Raw genomic sequence first — 25,980 nt, forward strand, 5'->3', positions numbered from 1 at the left:
CAATGCTATAATACATATAATAATTATATAGAATATTATGAAATATCAAAACATGTGTTTCAATGTATTAATGCTTTGATTGACTAAATATACAGTACTTTACAATCAATACAATAGTGTTTGCAATGACTATATATTAGCACTACTTTTGTCAACACATGAAGTAATATATTATTGAAGAGACGATGTCTTCATTAAGAAGATTATATAACAATTCAATCACAAGACATGTGTTATGGCGAACGCACAGCTGTTCCGTGTCTTCGGTCAACAAATTGTTGTTTCGTCACAAAAGTAATGATAAAACAGATTTTGAGTCCATTGTTATACCGCTTTCTGTCCGAAGAACACAAAATCCCGACGATATCAATGTCGGCGAAGAGTTGTCGGGAAATAAGCTTAAGAAGAATGACTTAATTATGATCTTAAATAAGTTTATTCAAAGGCCTGTCATTCGTAAACTGAGTGAAGAAAATGGTTTGAATTCAAAACTTTTAAACGAAGCGTTCATTAGTTTCCGCAAACATTGTGTTGAATCACAAACACTATCTCCAGAACTTCATCTGGTTTTAAGTGATATTTTACAAAAAGTATCAAATGTTGATGACTTGTTCCCATATTTCATAAAACATGCAAAAATAATGTTTCCACATCTCGACTGTATTGAAGAGTTAAAGAAAATAAGTGATTTAAGACTTCCTCCCAATTGGTATAGTGAGGCCCGGAGTATGACTCGTAAAGTTATATTTCATTGCGGACCTACTAATAGTGGTAAAACATATCACGCACTTCAGAGGTTTATGACATCAAAGTCTGGTGTTTATTGCGGTCCACTAAAGTTATTGGCCGTAGAAGTGCATCAAAAAACTAATAATTACGGAACTGATTGTGATCTCGTGACCGGAGAAGAGAGGCGTTATGCTAAAGAAGATAATATGCCTTCAAATCATATCGCCTGTACAGTAGAGATGTCTTCAATTAATGATAAAGTAGAAGTTGCGGTCATCGATGAAATTCAAATGATAAGAGATGTTGGCCGAGGCTGGGCCTGGACTCGGGCTCTTCTGGGAATACCAGCAGAAGAAATACATCTATGTGGAGAAGAGGCAGCTTTGGATTTATTAAAAACTATTATGGAATCGACTGGTGAAGACCTGGAAGTACGTCGATATAAACGTTTGACACCAATTACTATTGAAGATAAAGCACTTCAAACATTAGATAATATAAAAGCCGGCGATTGTATTGTCTGTTTCAATAAGAAAGATATTTTTTCTGTAAGTCTTGAATTAGAAAAGAGAGGCCACGAAGTAGCAGTAATATATGGAACTCTTCCACCGGCAACCAAATTATCTCAAACGAGTAAATTCAATGATCCAAACGATCCGTGCAAAGTACTCGTGGCGACCGATGCTATAGGAATGGGTCTCAATCTAAGCTTAAGACGAGTTATATTTTACTCTTTAATAAAACCCACACTCAATGAAAAAGGAGAAAAAGAAATGGATTTGATTTCAACCTCACAGGCGCTACAAATTGCTGGTCGCGCCGGTAGATATGGCACACAGTTCTCACATGGATTTGTCACTACATTTCGAAGTGAAGACTTGCCTCTACTTAAAGAACTATTATCTAGAGTTGTCGAACCAATTGAATCGGCTGGTCTGCACCCGACTGCTGACCAAATAGAGTTGTTTGCTTATCATTTGCCAAACGCCAGTCTCTCTAATCTGATCGACATATTTGTCAGTTTATCACAAGTTGACGAAACAAATTATTTTATGTGTGATATCGAAAATTTCAAATTCTTAGCCGATATGATACAACACATACCACTTCCACTTAGGGTTTGTCAGTAATAGTATTAAAATGTAATAATAGATACTAAATATGTATTAAATATGATTGATAGGCTCGGTATGTGTTTTGTTGTGCTCCGATAAACACTCGGTTTGCATTCGTGTGTACGATGTTTCTGAAGTACGCCCGACAGTACTCGACTAACCAACCGATGACATTGGACTGGTTGTGCCGACAAATAGGATGGCCTATCTCTACACCAAAGAATATCATAGAATTGGCTCATTTGGAGTCTGTCTTTGATGTTTTGGATCTCTATCTGTGGCTTAGCTATAGATTTACTGATCTATTTCCCGACGCAGAGCTGGTCCGCGATATGCAGAAAGAGTTGGATTACATTATATTACAGGGAGTTATCAGTATAACTAAACTTTTGAGAGCTTCAGAAACACACAATTCCTACTCTTTGGCCAACACTTCCGATAATGAATTGATCACAAAATATAAAAACAGAAAAAATGTTATCAATAATACAATATTTGATACCAATTATGACGAAGATATCAATGATTTAAATAAATTGACCGAAAATAAGCCAAATATCAGTGACATTGTCTTTAATGATAAGTCAAACAAACAGATCTCGAAACAGTCTTTAGGTAAACAATTAGTTAAAAAAGGTCTCATCACTAATGAAATGCTGAATCGACTACAAGAGGAATGGTCTGAAAGCCTCAACGATAATAACAATTCAAACAATTTTACTAATAATAGCAATAAAACAAAAACTTTGTTTTATCCAAAAAAACCTAAAAAATAATTATTAGTTTTATTTACTATTTATATTACAATTGATTTGTTTATCTTTTCATTAGTTGTGTTGACATTTGTATTGCATTTAAATAAAACATAATTTAAATGATATTTCATTCAAATCATAGACTTATACCCTGTTTTCATAAAGCAATCTCTCAAAGTATTTTCAAAATTTCTTAATAAAAACACTACTTATACTTGACTTTTAAAGTTAGCAAAAACACAAAACTTTGAGAGAAAGTAGACTTCAAATACTTAATAAAAACCATACTTACAAAGTATGAGGTATAGCACATGCTTTACACATATATTGTATTTATTATATTATTTGCAATTTTTGTATTAATATTTTATGTCAATATAAATATCAAAATCTAAATGATTAATAAATATTAATAATTATAAAAGTAATGCTAAGTATAACTTAATGAAAACGATTTTATACTTTACTTTGAGAGAAATACTTGCAGCGAATGCTTTATGAAAACAATGTATTAGAGATGCATTCACTCTATTGTTACGCCCTTTAAGTCAAAGTCGCGCCAAAATGTGAGCGCCTTTTAAATGCCATTTAAATGACAGCATTTATAACACATTTTTATATTATTTGCATATTTTAGTCAATTTTATTGTTTGATTAATATTTAAAAAAAAATAAAATTTTATAATATATTTATTTATTGATTGAAAAATTAGTTAAAAATCAATAAAATGTGAATAAAATGAGGAACTATTTAATGTTGTATTGATAGTGAATGACGTGTTGTTTGTAGTGATGAATAAAACCCCAGTTTTGTGATCTCTATGTAAGTGAATGTGTGGTTAATGTATGATATGTTATGTATGTATGACGTGATTGTTGTTGTGTTAAGTGTGTGATGTGTTTGCGACACACGTTTGGCGCCAATATTGTTGAGCGCATAGACTATACCATAGAGTATAACACGAGAGCATAACTAAAGGCATTCATTCAATGTTTGACTCAAATACTAATCAATGCTATTATATGTCTGTCAGACAACTAAACCATTAATTGTTTGCAAACAATACTACAGATTATACTCTATTATAGACATCATTAGTAAGTGAAGTACTCTTCAAAGGATCCATTGAGTGATTGTCTCCACAAATGGCACCAAAAGTCAATGAATCGGAAGATGAACTGAAAAAGCGCTTCAAAGAGTTGGTGTCCGACTTGAATCTGGACAAAGGCAGTGCCGAAGATGCCTGGATCTCATACCAGAGGATTGGTATCAATTACACACTCGAGGTTTGTTATCCATTAATATCTCAATTGAATATCTTATATCATATAACCAAACATTTGATTTAATAATTGTCTTAATTGTGAAGCACTTAAATGAGCAGTCATTTCAAATAAAATTGGGTTTCATTTGATTGATTTTATCATTTATGATGATATTTAATATTTAATTGATTTATGTCTACCACTTCTTAAAGGGGGATCAATTGCATTGGCTCTCGTGTGCCGTATATGTTGCCTGTCGTAAGTGTATCACTCAAACTGTCGGTAAAGTTGTCAAAATTGAAGGCAATTTAGTTTCATTGACTCGTTTGCTTAAGTCATGTAAACTAAGGTTTGTTAAACTAATTCACAGAAATTAGCATTTTTTAAAACTTATTATTTTTGACTATAGTTTGGTTCAATTCTTTAACAAAATGAAGAAGTGGTCAGATATGGCCAATCTATCCGCAGAAATGCGTCAAAAGATTGACCATTTGGAGCGTAACTTTAATGTATCGACAGTTATCTTTAAAAAGTATAAACCAATCTTTGAGGATGTGTTCAAAGATCCTATTTTTATAATCAACAAAATGGCTAAAAATAGAAAGCAAAGGTAAATTTATAATGAATTTGTTTTTAAATAATATAATTAGTGATTGTTATATATTTGTTGAATTTAGTCGGAAACAGTTGGTAACGTCTTCGGATATCTTTTCATTTTGTTGGACACTCTTTATTCACATAAAATCAAATTTTCCACAAATAAGCGATGATTTAGTCAATTCTTACCATTTATTACTCGCTTGTATTGATTATTGTTTTTCTAACGCATTGCTCGCTGAAAATTCTAAGGAGTTATTGAATAGTAATTTCAGTGGTAATTATAAAAATAATTTGTTGACTTAACTATATTTTGTGATTAACTATTTAATCATATATTTGTTAATAGAAATATCTAAATACTTGAGTGAAGACGGTGTGAAAATTGGAGACAAAACAGTGTGTATTATACAGGCCTTATGTGATGAATGGCACGGTATTTCAGTTGAGGCCAAGACTATCAAAGAGCACTGGTGTAAGCCATGTATTAAACGAATGCTTGAAAAAGATAACTTCAAGACCAAGAATTCGGGTACTTTTGATGTCAATCATTATGAAAATAATTAGTAAGTAATGGAAGTGTTATTAAAGATTTAGTAGAGATATAAATGATATAAATTTGTGCTCCAAATAGCAAACACATAATGAAAGAGTACGATCAATACGTGCTTAACATTGGAGACTTTGATGAACGCATTTTTCTCAACGACAATGCTTCTGAAGAATTGGGAACTCCTCAATCAGATACCAATGATTTGGCAGAATTGATGCAAAGTCGGCAAAGTTCCCGATGTCTAGATAACCCAAACCCTAACTCATTGGTTCCGACCACTCCTCTAACAAATCGCCATTATTTGAGTCATCGACAAAACAATACACCAATGACTCCAATAGCAAGTGCTACCAATAGTGTCAGTCGATTGCAATCAATACTTTTGAATCGAAAAGATGAACCAAATGAAACACTTGAATCCATATTCAAGCAATGTATTAGAAATCCAAGAGAAAAGATACTAAATTTGCTTAAGATTATGGGCGACAAGTTTCTCACTGCATATAACAATGATACGCAATCTCCATCCCCGGCATCTCGTATGCTGTCTACCAATGAAGAGATGGGTCCGCCATCACCGACAATGAATACACAGAACGATGAATTCGCTAAAAAGCGTTTGCGTCTCGCGATTTCATTTTACTATAAATCACTGGAAAATATATTAATGAGTGAAAAGAAGAGAATTGCTTCCGACAAATTAGCTGAAAGTCTAACCAATATTCTGGAAAAAGATATCTTTCACTTGTCTTTGTTTGCCTGTTCTGTTGAGATCATTCTCTTCTCATATAATGCCAAACAAACATTTCCCTGGATTTTGGAGGTCTTTTCAGATTCAAATGACTTAAGATTACATGCTTTCAATTTTTACAAAGTTATTGAACCCATTATTCGTGAAGAGGACAGCTTATCCAGAGATGTGGTCAAACATCTTAATTCAGTTGAAGAGCAAATTCTAGAGAGTATGGCGTGGAAATCAGATTCACCACTTTGGGAACTAATACGATCAAATGGAACTGTTAAACCAAATGTTCCCTCATGTGCTGAAGTATCTCTTCCAATGAATAGTTCTGGCAATACTCCTTCCGTCTTAAATTCTCCGGTTTCTCTTCTAAAGAGAACTGAATTACAATCAAATATGGGATCTATTAGTGATAGATTCAGCTCTCCTTACAAAAGTACAGCCAAACGGCAATTGTTTGGTTCAACAAAAGCTGAAACGCCAACCACTTCAACAGCCAATATCACGCAAACGGGACATATCGTGCAAATGATGATTCCGAGTATGAAATTGATATGTTTTATTATTAAGTGATAATTTATTATTAATTTGTTTAAATTATAGCTAAAATGGATAATGGAGGAATACAGTATATTCAGGTGCCGGCCATTGCCTTCGGCACTGTTCCACAACAAAATAACAACAGTCCCAATGAAACTGCAATCCTAGAGAATGTTAAACCTCTAAAATCAGGACCTATTGGCTTATTCTTCCGAAAGGTATATTTCTTAATATAAAATGCAATATTTCTTATTTAAATATTATATTTTCTATCAAATTGTGTTATCACTTAAAAGGTCTATACTATGGCTGGTCTTAGATTAAGAGATTTATGCGATCGATTGAATATTGGTGATGAAGATATCCGTAAAAAGATTTGGACGTGTTTTGAACACTCACTTATACAACACACTGATCTCATGCGTGACAGACATTTAGATCAGATAATTATGTGCGCTTTCTATGCCATCTGTAAAGTTACGAAACAGAGTCAAACATTTCAAGAAATTATGAAATGTTATCGACTGCAACCTCAAGCGGCCAGTCATGTATGGCTTACTTCTAAATAATTTTGCAAAATAATTATATTATATTTTTTATCATTAGGTTTATAGAAGCGTTTTAATGAATTCAGTTCGAAGACGACGACATTCTGGAAGCAGTGATACGAGCCGTAACTCAGGTTCGAGTTCGCCACTCATGCAGGAGGAAAGGGATCGAATTCGTTCCTCGAGTACTCTACCAGTGCCTCATCCAAACAGTCAGCCGCCAACTCCAACACGTGTTGCCGGCACTGGATCTCAATTTGAATTTGAAGAGCGCGGAGACGTCATTATGTTCTATAATAATATCTTTTTGCCCGAACTAACTGTTAAATACATAATGAAATTCTCACCAAATATCTCAGTCAGTAGTTATCCAAATGTGTTATATTTTCAGTATATTAATGATTAATATTTGTTGACAATAGGAATCACCTCCTCTGTCACCTCTTCCTCGTCTTAATGCTAGTGCAATGTCACCGTATAGGCGAATATCACAACGTTTTCCTTTGTATATATCGCCTCTAAAGAGTGCAAATTTTCCGCCGTCACCGAACCGGCCGATGTCATACCGGTTCCAAAGTAGTCCCGCCAAAGACTTGCGAGCTATTAATAATATGATGAGAAGTGGTTCAGTCTCACAGAGAGTGAGTAAAAGGATATTCCAGGACGACGTCGAAAGTGAGAATTCGCCCACAAAAAGACAGTGTACTGACACTATGAACCGTAAGATTAGAGACATTGTCACTGAAAGACAAAGTTTAGAATCAAATGGTTCTCTCAATAGCAATGGTAACATTGATAATAGCAATGATTGAATCATTACTATTGTTATCTTGAAATTTTTGATCATGTTTTGACACTTTAATTGTTTAATGTTAAACAAATCAATATTTAATTTAATTTAATTAATATACTAAACAATCAAATATTAATCTTTGTTTTTTTTGGTAGACTATAGTATCTTATATATTCTTTATTTGCCATCAGTTTTATCTAATTTTAATAGACTAATGATCATGACTTATATATGAGTTATATATATATATATATACATACATACAATATATACATTTATATTCAATATTAATAGATTAGTTATATACTGTATATTTTTCATTGATAAATAAAATATTTCTTATGCATCATAAAAATATTTATTAACACATCAACGGATTTATATTAAATGGTCCGTAAATGTGGTCGAGTTTACAACGAATCCATATATTATATGAAAGAATAGGTTTTGAATAAATTGTGAATTCATTGATATCGACGACTGAAACGTTGGCTGATTTTAAAGTAAATTCTTGTATAATAATCTCATATTTAATTTGCTTTTGAGATGTTTTAATGTAATTTAAATTCCACGGCTTTTGCCAAATAATTTTAATGTAAAACAAATCATTTGTTTGATACCTAAAACACATTAAATTTGTCACAACTGTGGGCTCAATCTTGAGATCATTTTTAATCATTGGTTGCATTGATTTTTCTAAAGCATTGGATAAAATGGGTGTAAAACTGGTTAAGTCTACAACTGTGTCCTGATATATGCGATACAACCAATAAGGATCACTACAACACAATTGTTGACCAACTTCTTCATCAGTATTTTCAATCTTAAGTTGTTGTTCATGTGTCAAGTGTTCAATTCCACCAAATTCTTTGGTATATTCTTTATGAACAAACGTATTATTTTTTAAATGATTCTTCCAATAGAAGTAATGAATTTGCATTCCTTGTAATTGAGTTAATGTCTTAAAAGGTTTCACATAATTTGGATTAATAGCAAATGGAAATAATTCAATAAGACTGGAACCGGGACTTAAAAATAAAGATAAAATAAGTGCTGATCCGTGGACTCCGATTAAGATCTGTGCGCACATAACAGTCTTTATAATATCCTCTAAATTATCACTCAAATCATCGACTATAATAACAGCAAGTTTTGTAAAATCACTTATAAATTCAACAAAAACTTTTTCATTAAGTATTTTGCGATTTTGTTTTCGTGATATGAAAACAATATATTTATTATTACATTTAAAATTATTGATTAAATCACTGTTTAATTTTCTAATGGTTTTTGAGATCAATTGCGAATCAATGGACGTCCTATTTATAGGTTGTTGAGGATAACGAAAGCCGTAGTCATACCAAGTGATAGATTTATGTAAACCAATAAATGATTCTTCAAAACAATATATTGTTTTCTTATTTAATTCACTTCTTTGTATTGATTTTGGAAAAACTACTTCAAAATTATCTTTATTATTGAATGGCTTATAAAGTGGTTGATTGTAGATATCATCTAAAAATATAGCACTTATTTGTTGCTTTCCTCCCAACTCTTGTAAAGTGGCGTATAATGGGATTAAGTCGTCGTGAAAATAATGCATCAAATTATCAGTTTTAAAGCGACTCATTATTAATGTCTTTCCCAATAATGTCTTAATTTCATAATTTTTTGTTAAGTTATCAATCAAAACATCAAATGGTATTTCAACGTAATTAAAATAAAACTGATTGTGATTTACGACGGATGACATGTCAGCCAAAGTCGGAGAAAATCTGTTTAATGGTAAACCAGATTTAAGACTCTGTTTGTCGTCCGTAAGGAATATATAATCATTAGTATCGGTCTTAAAGCATAAGTTCACAAAACGACAGCGTCTTTGACTGTGATTATCACCCAAACACCACACTGAAGATGGCCTATCATTTCAATAATAATTTAATCATTTTTTATTAAAATAATAAACTTTACAATTGATAACTTCAATTACATTTCATTATTTTGTCTCTAAATGATATAATTGTATTACTAATGACTAATGTTATTATATTAGTATTAAATTACAGATTAATATAATTTAATGAAAAAACACATTATATTTGTTTTGTTATTTCATGCAAATATAAATCATAATTAAACAATTTAACTACATTTTAGTATAATTTTTTATTGATATAATAATAATGTTTTTGTCAAATAGTTACACAATTATGTTATAAAGTATATCATACATAATCAATAATCTATTATAATTATTAGACAATACTGTATTAATAAATATCAAATAAGTTAAATATGTTATAAATATAAATGTTAAATAAAATTTATTATAAAATGACTAATATTTTTAATAAGTAGACTATTATTATGTTAATTACAAGTTATTAAAGTATGAAAACAATACCTTATTTGATGATATGTTAAGTCATATGAATTTAAAACAAAACCCAAGTATTTGAAAACTACTAATGCAATGATAACCACTAGAAATACATTAATTATAAAATATTTTAAATACATTAATTCATATATAAACTTATATACAATTATTTTAATTAAATCAAAACTACAAAACATATCAAACATGTGTTAAATATTTAAAACTTAGTAAAAATGAAAAGCTTTGACAATAAATATAAAAATAAATCAATAGTCGAGTTGTTGTATTCATTGTGAGCGCGACTTTCAATTAATAAGTGAATTATTTGTACAAATTATAATAAAATAATGATAACTACTATTTATGGCTATTTATATGGTTTGAAATTCAAACTTTGAATTACATGCAAAATATTAATCTAATTAATAACATAATTAAGCAAAAAGGACGGCCAACTCATTAAGGAAAGTCAGGGCTTGAGTATAGGGCAGATGTGCGACACACGGGTCGACTAAATCATGCTCTAACTGGAAGTCCTTTAACCGTCTATTAATGTGTACATAAACTTCACTAAAAAAGTTTTCTGCTTTATGTATGGTTTTAATGGGAGGAATACCACAAGCCATAGCCATTCCCGACCGATTCGGGTTCGGACTAATCATCACAAGTGGCAAACAAACACTTTTTTTACTTTTGGGATTAGTGGCGGCCAAAGCATGTAAAACATATTGCGATAATTGGTTCAGACATCCAGAGTAACAAAAGAAATTAGCGTCTGGAGTGGTCTCACTTATAATGACATACCAAAGCGCATCATTCAATAGTTGTATCTGTTTTGAGTCGACAATGATTTGCACCTGTTTTAGAATAGCAGATAATTGAAGTTTAGCCAAATCTAATCCCTTTTCCAATAACTGGATGTTATTCCACGACAAAGAATCGATGGCATCAAAAAACTTTTGGTTCGCTCTCTTGTCTTTGTCGGCCGACTCGAGCAAAGCTCGGACAGCAAATGCCATATCATTACAATTGTATTTATCTTTGAATCCACGGCTGGCGATGAATGTGTAACCAATAATTGATTGCAACTGATATTTATTGCTCAGATCTTCAATCCATTGTTTAACATTACTTCTGAGCTCTAAATCCATTGATGAAAATTTTTGTTTACATTGAGATAACGGGAGTCCGAGTTCGGCCAGAAATGCCAGCAATCTTTTGTGTCCTCTTAGTCTCCAAATCTTAAATTTATTCGATATATACATCGTATGTCTTAAGCTATCGTAAAGACTCCAATGTCTATAAAGAGATAATTTTAAATCCTTTTCATAAGTAATTTTCAAGTGATTATGATTTGTGATCACATTTTGATCAGCATTTGTGACAATTCTGTTCAAAGCAATGGTGGGCTCTCCTCTAATATTCTTCAATCTAGTCATCGCTTCCTTAATGTATTGATACTGTTCGTCATACTTTTGCTGAGATATCTTCACATTAATCATCTGATCGGATACACCGAGGATGGCTAACCATAATAAGTCATTATTATCTTTAGATAACTTCCACGAAAGATCAAATATAAGAAGTGCCGTAGAATAAGAACAATAGGTTTTCTCTGTGTAATCAAACAATAATTTATTTCTTTTGGTTTCCCATTGATATCTATTTTTCTTCTTTGATCTTCTCTTTTCCAGTTCTTGTAGTGATAATTGTCGTCTATCTATATCTTCATCATCTAAATCATCGTCACTATCAGTAAATATGTCGTCATAAGCGGGAATAATGTTAGCTTCATCTGTGAATGAGTTGAGACCAGTTATATCAGTCATTAGGTAGACATCACTTGCGTAGGCATTGAATACATTGATTGGTCGTCTTGTGTCACAAATGAAGATACGACACGTGTTAGCCGGCATTAACCACTCGCCGACGTGAAATGTATTACCGATATTAATGAGAAGACAAGCGTTGAGACCATCTCTATGTTCTTGAAATGATTGTAACAATTGGTGTTTGTCTTTGACTGGTATTATCGTGTATTGAATGCGATGACACTCAAGAAGATATTGAAGTATTTTAGTGGCACTGATTGAATCCAAATCATAGCCAACTAATACCAGAAGACGACTTCGCGATGTAATCACGTAATCGTAAAACTCTTTGCGCACGTCTTTGATTAACATCTCTTCGGTTATCAATCAATACAAGAGATAATAACAAATCATTTGTTGTTTTATTCAATCAGTCATTCAATGAGTGAATACTTTGCGCCAAAACTTTGAGATAAAGTCAATACAATTGATAGCACTTTGAAGGGACCATAACTTCATTGCATTTGTGCACTACTTTTAAGGCAAACATTTTCATTTGAATCAATCAATCATTAATAATGAATATTCATATCACTTAATAATTGCTAATTAATAGTTTCTAATATAGTTTATACTAATTAATAAGTTAATTAAAATTACAATGTTTTTTATATTTAAGTAATTTTAATAATAATATATTTGAATATTTGTATTTTAAAATAAAATAATACATAACTTTATAAATATTCTTAATGCAAACAAATTATAATAAATAGGTTTTGTGATTCACTATTATGTGATTAAACTATATTGTTATTTCTCTTTTTATTTTTAACACAATTGATTTTTGATAGTATTAAATTTTTTAAATAAATTGTTTGATTTAAAAGTTTTTTACAAACATCACACAAAAGTTAAATAAAAGTTGATTTAAGTATCATAAAGTTAATAATGACTAATAAATTAGTTTTAAAATGTAATATACAATTTGGTAAATATGCTATTTTAATAAATTTATTATTTCTACATATATTTAATATTAACCAATTCTCTGATATCAATAAAAAAAAGTTAAATAACTTCAAATAATAAATAATAAATCATTTTATTACTAAAATATTATATATTAGTTAATTATTAACAATAGTCAACATTTAAGACATATATTTATAATATCCTATATTTATAGTTATTCAAGAAATATTTTATTGTTTTATTATTTAGAGTAATAAATGTGTTTTTATTTTAAGTAAAATTAATTTCTATCTCTATTAGTAATTAGTTTTTGTTTATATTTTAATTGTTATGCGAATAATAAAATTGGAAAATATTTTAATATTTACTGTATATTTCATATGTTTTATAAATATGTTTTTAATTTATCAAAATATAATTTGTATATAAACTATAATTCAAATAATTAATTGAAATCACGTATAGTTTAGTTAAAAACATTACTGATGTCTGTTGTAAATCATATTATTTGATAAGATTTGTTAAATTATTAAATATAATATATTTTATAATTTGCTTTATAATAAACTAATAATTCATAATTATATATTACATACATAAATGGGTTAATACAAGTTCATTAAGCTATAGCTAATTAAGTGAAAATAATAAATAGTCATCGTGTACATTTTTAAATAATTAAAATGCAATTATTCAGTAAGTTATCAATTGTTTAATACCGTTTAAATCAATATAATTATAATTATATATAGTTAATTTTATATATATTAACTGATAAATATTAATCATATACCATACCATAGCATAGATATAATTTAATGTACAATTAATTTACAATTAATTTAAGCTATTTTATACAATAATTATTGTATAATAAATACCATTTAATGGTATTACATATCATTTTACTAAATAGTCATATAATGCAATGAAACATATAATAGAAAGTAATTTTCAATTAAAGTAATTGAAACTAACATTTCTATGCAATTATAGTTTGTTTTACTAAATTATGTGGTGATTGTGATCTACCTTTAAGTCTTAAACATCAACACAACTATGTATAGCAGTGATACTTATAACTATGTGGTCAACAATACATTGATTAGACAATTGACACATTCATATATAATATATTTATAAATTAATTAATATTATGGTTAACCTTATAATTGTCAGTCAACTGTAGATCACATAATCATATGATTTAAATCAATGCATTGCTGTTGTGTTGTGTTGTTTGAGATTGTAGTGAATGTGAGGCAATGCAAGCAATGAATGTGTTGTATGTTTGCATTGATGGCAACATTTGACACATTTTGATGATTGCATTACAATATTGTATTTACTGTTACTTTTAACTTCAAAATGAGTGAACAATTATTGTCTTATTTATTATATAATTAATATATTATATAATGATTTGTGATATCAATTGATTGTGCCTTTAATTCATTCATTTGTTTATGTTTTTTGTTATTTAGTTATAATTATAGTTAATTAACAAATGATTTGATAAACAAATGAATCATTTATTAGTGTTTTGCCGACAAAAATGTATTTTTCAGAAAAATTACAAAACAAGTTAACATTAATTCAGTCTAAAAGTTCAGCAGATCTGGTAAGTGATGATCATATTTACCATCAATTGATTGACTCATTCTTCATTATCGCCGATACAATTTAGCAATCGATGGCCAGATTGAAGTGTTTGCGGACTGAAGAGGCGGCACAACAGTCATTTGAAGAAGTGGCCGCTCGTCTTGAGACTGATCTAAGGAATGGTCTGAACTGGAATCAAGTGGAATATCGAATCAATTCTTATGGTTATAACGAACTTGAAGTAAAAGCTGAAGAACCACTTTGGAAGAAATACATCGATCAGGTCTCAGATTAAAACAATTGATTATTTTTTAAAAACTAAATGTTTTATTTTGATTTACCGGTAGTTTAAAAATCCATTAATTATCTTATTGTTGGCCTCAGCGTTGGTCAGCGTATGTATGCAACAATTTGACGACGCCTTTAGTATTACTGCTGTTAGTATTATTATAATTGTTTGACATTATGTTTAGTTGACAACTAATAACAATTTATTACTATCTATTTGTCAACGATTTCAGGCAATCATTATTGTAGTGACCGTAGCCTTCGTTCAAGAATATCGATCTGAGAAGTCATTAGAAGAACTGAACAAATTAGTGCCACAACTGTGTAGTTGTCTGCGTGGAGGACATGTCGAGACACTATTAGCCAGAAATCTAGTTCCCGGAGATATAATATTATTGGCGACCGGAGATAGAATTCCTGCTGATCTCAGAATTTTTGAAGCGGTTGACCTCTCAATAGATGAGAGCAGTTTTACCGGTGAAACGGAACCTTCTATTAAAACTACTTATCCTATTACCGGTAATTGTAAAATTAATTCGGTTTCTGATAGACATAATATTGCATTTATGGGAACATTAGTCAGATGTGGAAATGGGAGGGGAATTGTTATTAATACTGGTATTAATTCTGAATTTGGAGAGATATTTAAGATGATGCAGTCAGAGGAGGCGCCCAAAACGCCCCTTCAAAAGAGTATGGACTCATTAGGGACTCAGTTGTCTTTTTATTCTTTTGGAATAATTGGATTAATTATGATATTGGGATGGATTCAGGGCCGACCTATACTTGAAATGTTTAATATTGGTGTCAGTTTGGCTGTGGCTGCCATTCCCGAAGGTTTACCTATTGTGGTGACCGTAACGTTAGCATTAGGTGTGATGAGAATGGCAAAGAGGAAAGCAATAATTAAACGATTGCCAACAGTCGAGACATTAGGATGTGTGGACACTATTTGTTCAGATAAAACGGGAACTTTAACTAAAAATGAGATGACTGTCACTGCAATTGTCACATCAGAGCTTTATAGAGCAGATGTTAGTGGTGTCGGTTATACCGGAGGGGGAGAAGTCATTCTCAGTGAAGATACCGATTCATATAAAAAACAAATGGATTCAATTAAAAAACTATTAGAGATCGGCTGTATTTGTAATAATGCAGATATAACTGGTGGTCAACTTAGAGGTCAGCCAACTGAAGGAGCACTTATAGCAGCGGCACATAAGTTGGATATGTTTAGTATTAAAGATAAATTTATTCGTTTACAAGAGTTTCCATTCTCTTCTGACCAAAAGCTAATGGCTGTCAAATGTATTCCCAAATTTGGTCCCAAAGATGAAGAGAAATACTATGTGAAGGGAGCTCTTGAAAAAGTATTACCACTTTGTACTAAATATTCTGCAAATGAAAACATTATACAATTGACAAATGAAAGACACGAACAATATTTAAATGAATCACAATATTTGGGACGAAAAGGATTAAGAGGTTTCGAAATTGATTTATTATTTTTTGAACTATTATTTCTTATATTTTATATTACGGTAATTCAAACAGTTCTAGCTTTTGCTTATGGATCTAAATTAGACGATTTAGCTTTTGTCGGAATGGTTGGTATTTTAGACCCTCCGAGACCTGGAGTTAGAGAATCTATTCGTACACTACAAGCCAGTGGTGTCAACGTTAAGATGTTAACTGGAGATTCACAGGACACTGCCTGTGCTATCGGTAATTATAACTGTTATTAATAAATCAGTTTAAAAGTAATTAGAAAATTGTTATTAAAGGTAATAATTAGATTTTAATAGATTACCAATAGTTATAATTACAATGATTACAATGTAACTAAAATAGATCATACAGTAGATACAAATCATTTTTAATACATATTTTAATTTATATTATTATTATTTCAACATAATAGCCACAAGACTTGGATTCTATGCCACAGGAAATGCTATTATTTCTGGAGATGAAATCGATGCTATGGATGAAACAATGTTTGCTACCAGAGTGTCATCAATTGGTGTCTTTTATAGAGTAGGTCCGGCACATAAACTCAAAATTGTTAAGGCATTGCAAAAGAATGGTGCAGTTGTTGGCATGACTGGTGATGGGGTTAATGATGGAGTGGCTCTCAAAAAAGCTGACATCGGAATAGCAATGGGAAAGATGGGAACAGATGTTTGTAAAGAAGCTGCAGACATGATACTCGTCGACGACGACTTTTTTACTATTATGTGCGTTAAGTTTGTAATTATTGATAAAACAATTTTATTAATCTATCTATAAAACGTCGATTAGGTCCGCCATTGAGGAAGGAAAAGGCATTTTTCACAATATTCGCAATTTTGTTCGCTTTCAGCTGTCGACGAGTATCGCCGCTCTTTCATTGATAGCTTTCTCGACACTTTTACATATACCGAATCCTTTAAATGCAATGCAAATATTATGGATTAACATCATAATGGATGGACCACCTGCTCAGAGTTTAGGTGTAGAACCAGTAGATCACGACATACTGATCCAACCGCCACGTAATGTCAAAGAGCCGATGATTACTAAAGATTTAATAATCAATGTTCTAATATCGGCTTCTATTATAATTACGGGAACTTTATTTGTTTTCATTGCTGAGGTATTCCATTATTATTATTATTAAATTTTTATTATAATTACCGTATTATCTATTAGATGAGCGATCAAGTAGTGACTCCAAGAGATACGACAATGACGTTCACGTGTTTTGTATTTTTCGATATGTTTAATGCATTAAGTTGTAGATCACAGGTATAAAAATTATATTAACCAATAATTAAAATTAATAAATTTTTGTATAATTTGATTATATTTTTATAAATTTAGGTGAAATCTGTATTTCAAATCGGACTGTTAAAGAACAGAACATTTGTATATTCGGTGACGGGATCTATAATATGTCAAATGCTTGTTATATATGTCCCACAATTGCAGCGAATCTTTGTCACTGAAGCTCTCTATTTAAGCGATCTTTTATTTCTGTTATGTATTACATCCACTGTTTTTATTGTGTCTGAAATGAGAAAATTTTTTAAACGTCAAGCCCTAAAGCGAGAAAAACGCAATCAAGTCTATCAAAATCATATGGTTTAGCAAATGGTTTTTAATTATTTAAATTGCAATCATCTTATCATTATTATCATGTGATTGAGTTTTGAATTACAATTTTATTAAAAAATATTTACACAAATTTTTATTATACTACTAAAGAGATCAATAATTTATATTTATTAAAAAAACAATTTACCGTAATAATAAAAGTTGTTATTAATAATATATATCATTGATTCAACAATAGAAAAATACTATAAAAATATGTTAATTATTAAAATATTGAGCAATAATTAGCTCTTCAAAGAGCTCATATCAGAATCAATGACTGCTAATACATTTCCCACGAGATGAACACTTCCAGTGACTAATATATGAACGGGAAGTGCTTTTTGTTTCTGAGTTTTATCGATGATATATTTGATGGCATCAGTAATACATGAATGAATAGCAATCAATGTTTTCTCATTATATTTGGCCCAAATTTTTGCATTAGTATTACAAATATCCATTTGTTTTTGCGAAGTAACCGTAAAGTTGCTATTGTCTGATGTAAAGTCTTTATTGTTGTCCACTTTGTTTGGACAGAAGATTGCGATATCAAACTTGGCGTCAATTGCTTTCATCAATGTCTCAGTTGGCCGATCGCCCGTACAATTGAATAACAAAACTCTAACCAATCTGTTAGATGTCAACAATTTCTGTGATTCTTCCCAAAACCATTTACTACAATTGGCCAGAGATTCATAAGTATGAGCGCCGTCTAAGAAATAAATGCAATTGTTTTGGCGTAATATTTGACACCTTCCCGGCCAAACACACGACGATAATCCCAATAATTGCTTTCTATTTAATGGAAATATATCGGCAAATGTGCCGTCTTTTGTGATCAAATTCTGAATGTGATATTTATCGTTATCTTTATTAAGCCATGTGTTAGCCAATTGCAATGCTAAAGAAGCATTCAATCTTTGACAATCTCCTGAAATCAATTTATATTTAAGAATTAATTTTATATTTAAAATAAAAGATGAGTTAAAAATTGATAAATAATTATAAACGACAACTATTTGATTAAATCAACAAAAAACTACAATATTATAATACAATATAGATATTACAATATAAAGTATTGTTACCTTTGATTCCCAGATTAACTGGAACTGAATGCGGATAAAGTGATAGTAAAGGACAGACATAAAGTGAGCACTTTTTTTCTTGAGACCTACTCTTTAATACTTTCATCGCTGCGAGTGGTTGTTCAACAGTGAAGGCCGGAGTCGATGGTTTAAAAATACCTGATTTATGCCATGCTATCTGATCTATAGTATTGCCCAATAACTGGCAGTGATCGAGACCTAATGAGGTCACACCAGTCACTATAGGCTCTGGTACTACATTAGTACAATCAAATTGTCCACCGATTCCCACTTCAAGAACAGTGGCGTCAATATTCTCGTGAAGAAATACATGAAATGCCATAACTGTTAAAAAATTGAAATACGGAGGCATTCCTATGGTTTCATCCTTTCTTCGTTCAATTGTCTTATAAACGGACCAAAAATAATTTGCAAATTGTCTTTTGTTAAGCGGTTCTCCATTTATTCGGATGCGTTCTCTGGCAGCGACCAAATGTGGTGATGAATAAAATCCCGTCCGATAACCATATTGTCTCAAAATGCTGTCCACGAAAGCACACGTCGATCCCTTACCTTTAGTTCCCGAAACATGAATGACATTCAATCGATTAAGATCTTCGAGTTTGATGTCTAACAGCGATAGAAAATATATGGTTTTATCCAATGAATTACTTGAATTGCTTCCTCTTTCTCTTTGCAATTGAACCGACTGTGCAATTGTTTGAGCGTTAGTTTGCAATCCATTCAATGCTTTTATCGCCTCTTTATAACTAAAGTCATAAGACTTTTACAAAGTAATAAAAATAAATTATTTTTAAAACATATAATTTAAATGAAAATTAAATAACAATTTACATCACTTTGAGTGTACGTTTGATTTGTGATCCCTTCGGATATAGAGTGCGAGTGCTGTCGACTCCATGACTTAATTGTCACTTCTTGTTGTTTAACGGATAGTAAATCCAGTGAAAGACATGAACTCATTATTGATATAAAATTTAAAGTGTTGTTCGCTTTATATAATAAATGAGATCTTTTGCAAACACTATACATGTCCTTCAATAAACATTATCATCACATTATTGAATGAATCAAACATTGATAAGACTAATAAAACAATTAATACAAGTATTAAAACACATAGCAATTACTTTTAATCTACTTTTCTTAAGTAATTCCCTTTTCGATGATTTATTAGTTTTAAAGATTATTAATAAATAAAAGTATAATATTTATCAGAGTATTGTTTAGCAATAAACTTTATACATATCTTTGATATTTTTATAAATACATAAATATAATAATAAACAAATAATAAATACGATGATAAGCATTGAGAAACTTTATAACAATTTATTAAAATTAAAAAAAATACAATCGATTGCAATAATTCTCACATACGATAGTAATACATACAGTAATACGGTATATATATTCTACACTTACAGACAAATATCACAAACATTTGCATAACTTGTTATGTTATCTCATATTATATTATGACTAAAAAATTGTGTCACAAATATGTTTGTAAAAATATCTACATCAATATATTTTTATTAAGTTTATATTTTTCGATAATTATAACTATCAATTAGTAATTTTATTTACTAAAATTTGTCATATTTTAAATATTGTTTTTTTATTAGTTTAGAATATACTGTATTTATATAATATAACCAATTTATTGTATAAATATATTATAGAATTATTCTGTTAAGTCATGTATCAGTACTTAAATATAAGATTTTTATAAGTATTTATAAATAAAAATATATTGAAACGTGATATATAGTCACCAATATTCAAGGTATATCATATAAATTATATTTATTAATTTACATTATATACTGTACTGTAGTACTGTATTCTCTATAGATATTGTATGTCATATATTGTATATAATAATTAACGTAAACCTCTAAAAATTTATATAAAATAATAAAATTGAAAGCATTAAGAAATATTTGAATGACTGAGTTAAATGGTTTATAAGTAATAAAAAAATTAATACAAAACTAAATAATTATTTTTATTTATAATTTTAAAATGAATATCAGTTTTAAAAGTTTAGATATTTGCAGACATTAAGTATGTTTTATGATATCGGAGATCAAAATTACGAGTTTTAAATGCCGTATAAATTATAAGTATGTAAATATCACATAACAATTTCGATATTATTTAAAATATCTATCATATAAAACATATATTATATTTAATATAAATTCCGATATTCTTACAAAATGTATTAAATTTAAATAATACTATATTATTGTACAAAATATTCAATATATTTCCTGTCATTATTTAACTGTTTGTTTAGATAATCGATACAAAAGTATTGTCAACAAAGTCTATCCATTGATTGTTGAAATTATATCAAATTTTATTTATTTATTATTTAATTATTTCATTAAAACTAATTAAGTTTACATACAATAACATACCATAAATATAAATATGTGGTGAATATTGTTATCAATAATTGTTTGCCATATTTTTCATCGGAAATTATAAATGTTTGTATTATTTGAGATGTTTTAACATTGTTTTAAATGATAATTGAAAAGCATATGATTTATCAATACTTGAAAACATTATAATAGCAAAAAACAAGTGTTGTTTTGATCAAATATTGTCTGATTTTCAAACATTATTAGTTAGTTAATAGCAAAGTGTGATTAGATATCATATAAATGTATAAAACCATTGATTCATTTGAATCACGTGTTGACCATTCAATGTAAACATTGCCTTCACTTAAGTTAATATTAATACCAAAGTTATCATATAATACTCTATAATACTCTATAATACTCTATAATACTCTATACTTATAGACTATAATACTGTACATTGAATGTAAAATTATATATGATTTTCAAATCAAGTAATCATAGGCTATTGATTCATATAATACATTATACAATTAATTTATTATTAATTATCTAAAGAGTTTATTGTATTTTTATGTAAAATATATTATGTCTACTAATAAATATATTTTGTGAAAGTAAACACAAATAATAGTAATATTTGAATAACATATCAAACTATTGTAATATTGTCTAATATTAGCATGTTCAATTTGTTTATTTCTACCGTTTTTTAAAGTTTTGAAATATTTTCATATTTATTACTATAATAAGACTAATAGCATAATCACTGTTAATGTATTAATACCATACATTGGATCATATAATAATAAACTAATTATATAAACTAATATTTAACAATATTAAAGGTAATATAATTTATATAAATAGTTTAACAGAAAGTTAGTAATAAACACATCAAATGATATAAATATCATAACTAATCCTATTTTCTTATAATATATTTTGATGACAATATACTGTATTAATATTTAATTATAAAATTATATCTATTTTTGTGTATTTATAATTCACTATAAATTTAATATTTACACGAGTTTTAATAAAAAATATTAACCGTTAATATATAATGTGTTAAATTAGTAATTACAATATACTGTAAGTAGAGTTATCATAAATAAACATTATTTAATAATTTTTATGATAAAATATTGTTGGTTTTCACTTAAAGTTTAAATAATGATAAATTACTGGTAATATAAAATATAAAGGAGATATAAATAATATCAAGTTATTAGTTGATTGTATGTTAAAACAATTTAATAGTAATTATTACTACAGTAGAGACTGCAACACATGTTTTACATATTTGTTGTAATATTGTTTGGAATAAATATCAACCAAACGTAACATTTTAATGATTTTAATAAAATTTGTCATAAAGTGGTAAAATATATGTAAAGATTAAATCATCAAATCTTTGCTAAAATATTTAAAAAGACAATCTTTTGAAAGTTAAAATTAAAAGATTATATTATTGAATGAATAAAGTTTTAAAAGTTTAATTTCATAATATAGATACAGTAATATATTGTATTTAATAATCGCTAATATGATATAACATTTATAAGTAATTTTTAATTATTGTAATATTATTAATTTAGTTAAACATTAAAAATTAATAATATAATAATAATTTCTTTATATAATTATTTGGTTTGGTTTAAATATCATTAATATTTAAGATTTGTTTAAATTTGTTTACATATTTTAATCATTTTGAGCACATATTTCAAAATACTTACACATTTTTAAATAAATACTATTATTGTATATAATTTGTAACTTTTTTAATTTGATTTTTTACTGATAAACGCTAATAACGACTTCGCTAAAAATTTATTTATAAAATATTTAATTTATAGTTATTTTAAATATCAAAATTTGTTGCAAATAAAAATCTAATAACTTTTTTTAATTGTATCAAATTCATTAATTTAGTTAAAAACAAACTAATATTTTATAAGTTTTATATAAATTTAAATTGTGTATATAATTTATAGTTTTATTAATATTTCGACAAATTTTTTAATACTTTATTATTACGTTATTATTAATTAACAAAATTTATCAGATAATTGATAATTTATATTTAAACCAATTATGAATTGGTGTAATAAAAAGTGAAGATTTATAAAATAATCAATTTTACAATTTAGTATTTTCCAATAGTTTTTTTAAAATACAAATAACAACTAATATATAATTTGTCGATTAAAAACATGATATATAGTATTGTACAGTATTTTACTTAAGTTTTAAAAGTTTATAATTTCAAATTTGACAAAAAATATGCACCACTTTGTGTCAATTGATATGAATGACTAGGGATTTAAAATATAGACATTTTGAGATAAATAGTAAAATATACGACAAAAAACTAATGAATATTTTAATATTTTTTATTTTAATTTACTTTTAAATAAAAATTATTGTAATTTATTTTACACTTCATAAATGATTTTCTTAAATAGTCCTAAAAATAATTGTTTTCTGCTATTTCTCAAAACTAATGATAGTTTTTAACACTTAATAGTAAAGACTTTTAAAATAATAATAAAATTCAAAAATAGCGCAAACATTGAAGCGATTGATTGAAAGCATGTTTTAAAAGTGTTATTCAAAGTAAAAACAAAACACAATTTGATTTGTTTTTGACTTTTACACAATCGGTGTCCGCAATGACCACTCAATTCAATTTCGGTTCGGCGCCCACTTTGGCCACAACATCGACGCCATCGACCTTCACGTTTGGTCCGTTGACCACAACATCTCAGTCAACACTTCCGTCTTTTAACACTTCATTAACAACAACTCCTTTCTCATTGAATACAAATGCATTAAACTCTTTGTTGACCTCAAGTTTGGCCAACACTGGAGTGAATCCATTGGGAACTACACCGACATTAACTTTAACGCTGACCAGTGCTCCGACAGCGACCACACAAACATCAACACAACAGATGACAACATTTCACGGTATGGGCGGAACCCCAAGCATCGCATCGGAGACGGCCACTGACCAGTCGGCCGATGCCAACAAATACAACAAAGACGTGTCATATATTCCTCCAGAAATGATGCCATTAGTGGAAGCGTTAAAGAACTTCGTTAAGGAACAGAAGTTGATTCGCGAAGAGAACTCTCAGCAAAGGTTTTCTATTCAACCAATTCTTGAAGTCGGCTCTCAGATTGAAGACAACTTGCGATTACTTCTTAATAAAATAGAAGTTGATATTCAGCGCAACTCAAAGACTATGGACTCACTCAAGAAAGACACTAATAAGTTGTTGTCGTCGGCAGAGATGGCGTATCGGATCTCAAGAGTGGATGTTTTACAGACGCCGTCCAGTTATACAATCGCTCAAAACAAGTATATTAACGCATCCACTAATCAATACTTCTTGGAAACAATTAACAACTTTGAACAACAAATGAATACTTATTCAAAACAAATACAAGAGTTGAGGACACATATCGACAATATGAACAAACCTTACACTTCTGAAGAGTTGTTCCAAATTATGCGTAAACAACACGAGACACTCATTTCTTTGGCCGCCAAAGTATACGCCATTCACGAAGAAATTAATGAATTAAAGAGTAAACTTCATTCAAACTATTCGTCAAAATTTACTGATAATACAAGAGAACCGCAAATTAATACTTTGTCTGATACTAACAAATCATTTGTTGGTCCAAATCCTTTTGCATTCACTGGCGATGAAAGTTTAGTCATTGGATCAGATAATACCCCAAAAGAGTTGAGTAATTTACAGACTACTGGACTAACAAATCCATTGCTATTCTCAAGTTTGACACCAAATCAGTCCGTTTCCAATACTTCCTCTACGTTTCAATTCAATCCATTGGTATCAACACCAGGGACTACAAGAACTAAACGTTGGACCACTTCATGAATGAATTTATTTCTTAATTATATTATTTTATTCTTTATTATTACTTTAACTGATAATAAAATACTAAATTTTTGTCTTAAATTCTTTATTGTATTATTAAAAACTAACATTTATTGTTACCAAAGTGTCCGCAAATTTAGGAAAGAAAATTCATTACATTATTATGTATTTAAATGTTTTCATTAAAATATTACAATAAAACAGATTCGATGAAAACAATTGATTTTTAGATCATTTAATTAAATGAATTAAATTACTGTCATTTAAAGTAATTAACTATTATTTAATTTTATCTATAAATTTAATTATGATTCTAAGTATATCTAACTTTTGTCTAAAATATATTTTAAATATAAAAATTCTTTTAGATTATAAAGTAATTACAAGTTTATATAAAAAATGGATATTTCAAAAATTTCTAATAGTTTTAATTTACAATTTTATTAATAATATTTTATAAATAAATATTTTTTATAATTTACAGGTATTAGTAAACATTTAATTGAATGATAAATGTTTTTGAATTTTGTCTGTTTTTCATAGAATTGCAGTAGAATTTAGTCCAAAAAATAATGTATTGAAGTATTTTTGTAGATTTAAAAAAATTATTTATAAATTAATTAATTACTTGTTAAATAACTAAAATTCAAATTTAACAATCAGTAATTAATTATTATAATTTCAATGTACAGTAAAGATATACATTACAGTACTATTATAATTTATAAATCATATTATTAA

General features: G+C 28.7%; 7 protein-coding genes across 8 annotated transcripts; 4 read left to right on the forward strand and 3 right to left on the reverse strand.

The window, feature by feature from the left end:
• Positions 1 to 70: 70 nt before the first annotated feature.
• LOC128962400 (ATP-dependent RNA helicase SUV3 homolog, mitochondrial-like) lies at positions 71 to 2,560 on the forward strand (the record flags this gene model as incomplete). Its single annotated transcript, XM_054308772.1, has 2 exons — positions 71 to 1,847; positions 1,913 to 2,560. Coding segments are annotated over exons 1-2 (2,310 nt in total), but the record flags the coding sequence as incomplete, so codon positions are not given.
• Positions 2,561 to 3,542: 982 nt separating this feature from the next.
• On the forward strand, positions 3,543 to 7,756 carry LOC128962957 (retinoblastoma-like protein 2). Its single transcript, XM_054309399.1, has 10 exons — positions 3,543 to 3,886; positions 4,078 to 4,214; positions 4,275 to 4,475; positions 4,543 to 4,739; positions 4,812 to 5,028; positions 5,097 to 6,298; positions 6,361 to 6,515; positions 6,594 to 6,845; positions 6,904 to 7,203; positions 7,268 to 7,756. The coding sequence occupies exons 1-10, from the start codon at positions 3,746 to 3,748 to the stop codon at positions 7,655 to 7,657; spliced, it is 3,192 nt and encodes a 1,063-aa protein (XP_054165374.1). The 5' UTR covers positions 3,543 to 3,745; the 3' UTR covers positions 7,658 to 7,756.
• Positions 7,757 to 7,999: 243 nt separating this feature from the next.
• On the reverse strand, positions 8,000 to 10,202 carry LOC128962401 (protein O-linked-mannose beta-1,4-N-acetylglucosaminyltransferase 2-like). Its single transcript, XM_054308773.1, has 3 exons — positions 10,043 to 10,202; positions 8,908 to 9,557; positions 8,000 to 8,859 (listed from the first exon to the last, which is right to left on the reverse strand). Exons 1-3 carry the CDS (start codon positions 10,156 to 10,158, stop codon positions 8,000 to 8,002), a joined length of 1,626 nt encoding a protein of 541 aa, XP_054164748.1. The 5' UTR covers positions 10,159 to 10,202.
• Positions 10,203 to 10,332: 130 nt separating this feature from the next.
• Positions 10,333 to 12,356, reverse strand: LOC128962219 (cell division control protein 45 homolog). Its single transcript, XM_054308577.1, has one exon. The coding sequence runs from the start codon at positions 12,199 to 12,201 to the stop codon at positions 10,453 to 10,455; it is 1,749 nt and encodes a 582-aa protein (XP_054164552.1). The 5' UTR covers positions 12,202 to 12,356; the 3' UTR covers positions 10,333 to 10,452.
• Positions 12,357 to 13,461: 1,105 nt separating this feature from the next.
• LOC128962040 (calcium-transporting ATPase type 2C member 1-like) lies at positions 13,462 to 17,869 on the forward strand. Its single transcript, XM_054308361.1, has 10 exons — positions 13,462 to 13,500; positions 14,373 to 14,425; positions 14,492 to 14,689; positions 14,754 to 14,843; positions 14,928 to 16,179; positions 16,249 to 16,419; positions 16,616 to 16,931; positions 16,996 to 17,329; positions 17,386 to 17,481; positions 17,557 to 17,869. Exons 1-10 carry the CDS (start codon positions 13,488 to 13,490, stop codon positions 17,821 to 17,823), a joined length of 2,790 nt encoding a protein of 929 aa, XP_054164336.1. The 5' UTR covers positions 13,462 to 13,487; the 3' UTR covers positions 17,824 to 17,869.
• A 97-nt stretch (positions 17,870 to 17,966) lies between these two features.
• On the reverse strand, positions 17,967 to 21,615 carry LOC128962042 (folylpolyglutamate synthase, mitochondrial-like). 2 transcript variants are annotated; one of them, XM_054308362.1, is made up of 4 exons: positions 21,371 to 21,615; positions 19,776 to 19,976; positions 18,921 to 19,704; positions 17,967 to 18,763 (listed from the first exon to the last, which is right to left on the reverse strand). In XM_054308362.1, exons 1-4 carry the CDS (start codon positions 21,371 to 21,373, stop codon positions 18,075 to 18,077), a joined length of 1,677 nt encoding a protein of 558 aa, XP_054164337.1. In that variant the 5' UTR covers positions 21,374 to 21,615; the 3' UTR covers positions 17,967 to 18,074. The 2 variants fall into 2 exon arrangements, with proteins under 2 accessions (XP_054164337.1, XP_054164338.1); XM_054308363.1 differs by lacking the exon at positions 21,371 to 21,615 and having other exon boundaries at positions 19,776 to 20,023.
• Positions 21,616 to 23,890: 2,275 nt separating this feature from the next.
• LOC128962267 (uncharacterized) lies at positions 23,891 to 25,297 on the forward strand. Its single transcript, XM_054308633.1, has one exon. The coding sequence runs from the start codon at positions 24,001 to 24,003 to the stop codon at positions 25,237 to 25,239; it is 1,239 nt and encodes a 412-aa protein (XP_054164608.1). The 5' UTR covers positions 23,891 to 24,000; the 3' UTR covers positions 25,240 to 25,297.
• Positions 25,298 to 25,980: the final 683 nt, after the last annotated feature.

The sequence above is a fragment of the Oppia nitens genome, unplaced genomic scaffold (assembly GCF_028296485.1).
Source record: "Oppia nitens isolate AA-2021 unplaced genomic scaffold, nextdenovo-longstitch-racon4-pilon3 scaffold6_pilon_pilon_pilon, whole genome shotgun sequence".
Classification (NCBI taxonomy): domain Eukaryota; kingdom Metazoa; phylum Arthropoda; class Arachnida; order Sarcoptiformes; family Oppiidae; genus Oppia; species Oppia nitens.

Bases quoted from the DNA above. Each gene is read 5' to 3' on its own strand.
- LOC128962401 (XM_054308773.1), bottom strand. From the start codon at position 10,158: ATGTATTTAAAATATTTTATAATTAATGTATTTCTAGTGGTTATCATT. The intron at 9,558-10,042 runs GTATTGTTTTCA...TTGAAATGATAG, and splicing joins TTAACATATCATCAAATAAG to GCCATCTTCAGTGTGGTGTT. The intron at 8,860-8,907 runs GTGATTTAATCA...ATATTGTTTTCA, and splicing joins AACCATTAGAAAATTAAACA to TATCACGAAAACAAAATCGC.
- LOC128962219 (XM_054308577.1), bottom strand. From the start codon at position 12,201: ATGTTAATCAAAGACGTGCGCAAAGAGTTTTACGATTACGTGATTACA.
- LOC128962042 (XM_054308362.1), bottom strand. The intron at 19,705-19,775 runs GTAAATTGTTAT...ACTTTGTAAAAG, and splicing joins AAACGTACACTCAAAGTGAT to TCTTATGACTTTAGTTATAA. The intron at 18,764-18,920 runs GTAACAATACTT...AATTGATTTCAG, and splicing joins AGTTAATCTGGGAATCAAAG to GAGATTGTCAAAGATTGAAT.
- LOC128962957 (XM_054309399.1), top strand. From the start codon at position 3,746: ATGGCACCAAAAGTCAATGAATCGGAAGATGAACTGAAAAAGCGCTTC. The intron at 4,215-4,274 runs GTTTGTTAAACT...TTTTGACTATAG, and splicing joins CTTAAGTCATGTAAACTAAG to TTTGGTTCAATTCTTTAACA. The intron at 7,204-7,267 runs GTCAGTAGTTAT...TGTTGACAATAG, and splicing joins AATTCTCACCAAATATCTCA to GAATCACCTCCTCTGTCACC.
- LOC128962267 (XM_054308633.1), top strand. From the start codon at position 24,001: ATGACCACTCAATTCAATTTCGGTTCGGCGCCCACTTTGGCCACAACA.
- LOC128962040 (XM_054308361.1), top strand. The intron at 14,426-14,491 runs GTAAGTGATGAT...GATACAATTTAG, and splicing joins CTAAAAGTTCAGCAGATCTG to CAATCGATGGCCAGATTGAA. The intron at 16,180-16,248 runs GTTTCGAAATTG...TAATTCAAACAG, and splicing joins GGGACGAAAAGGATTAAGAG to TTCTAGCTTTTGCTTATGGA.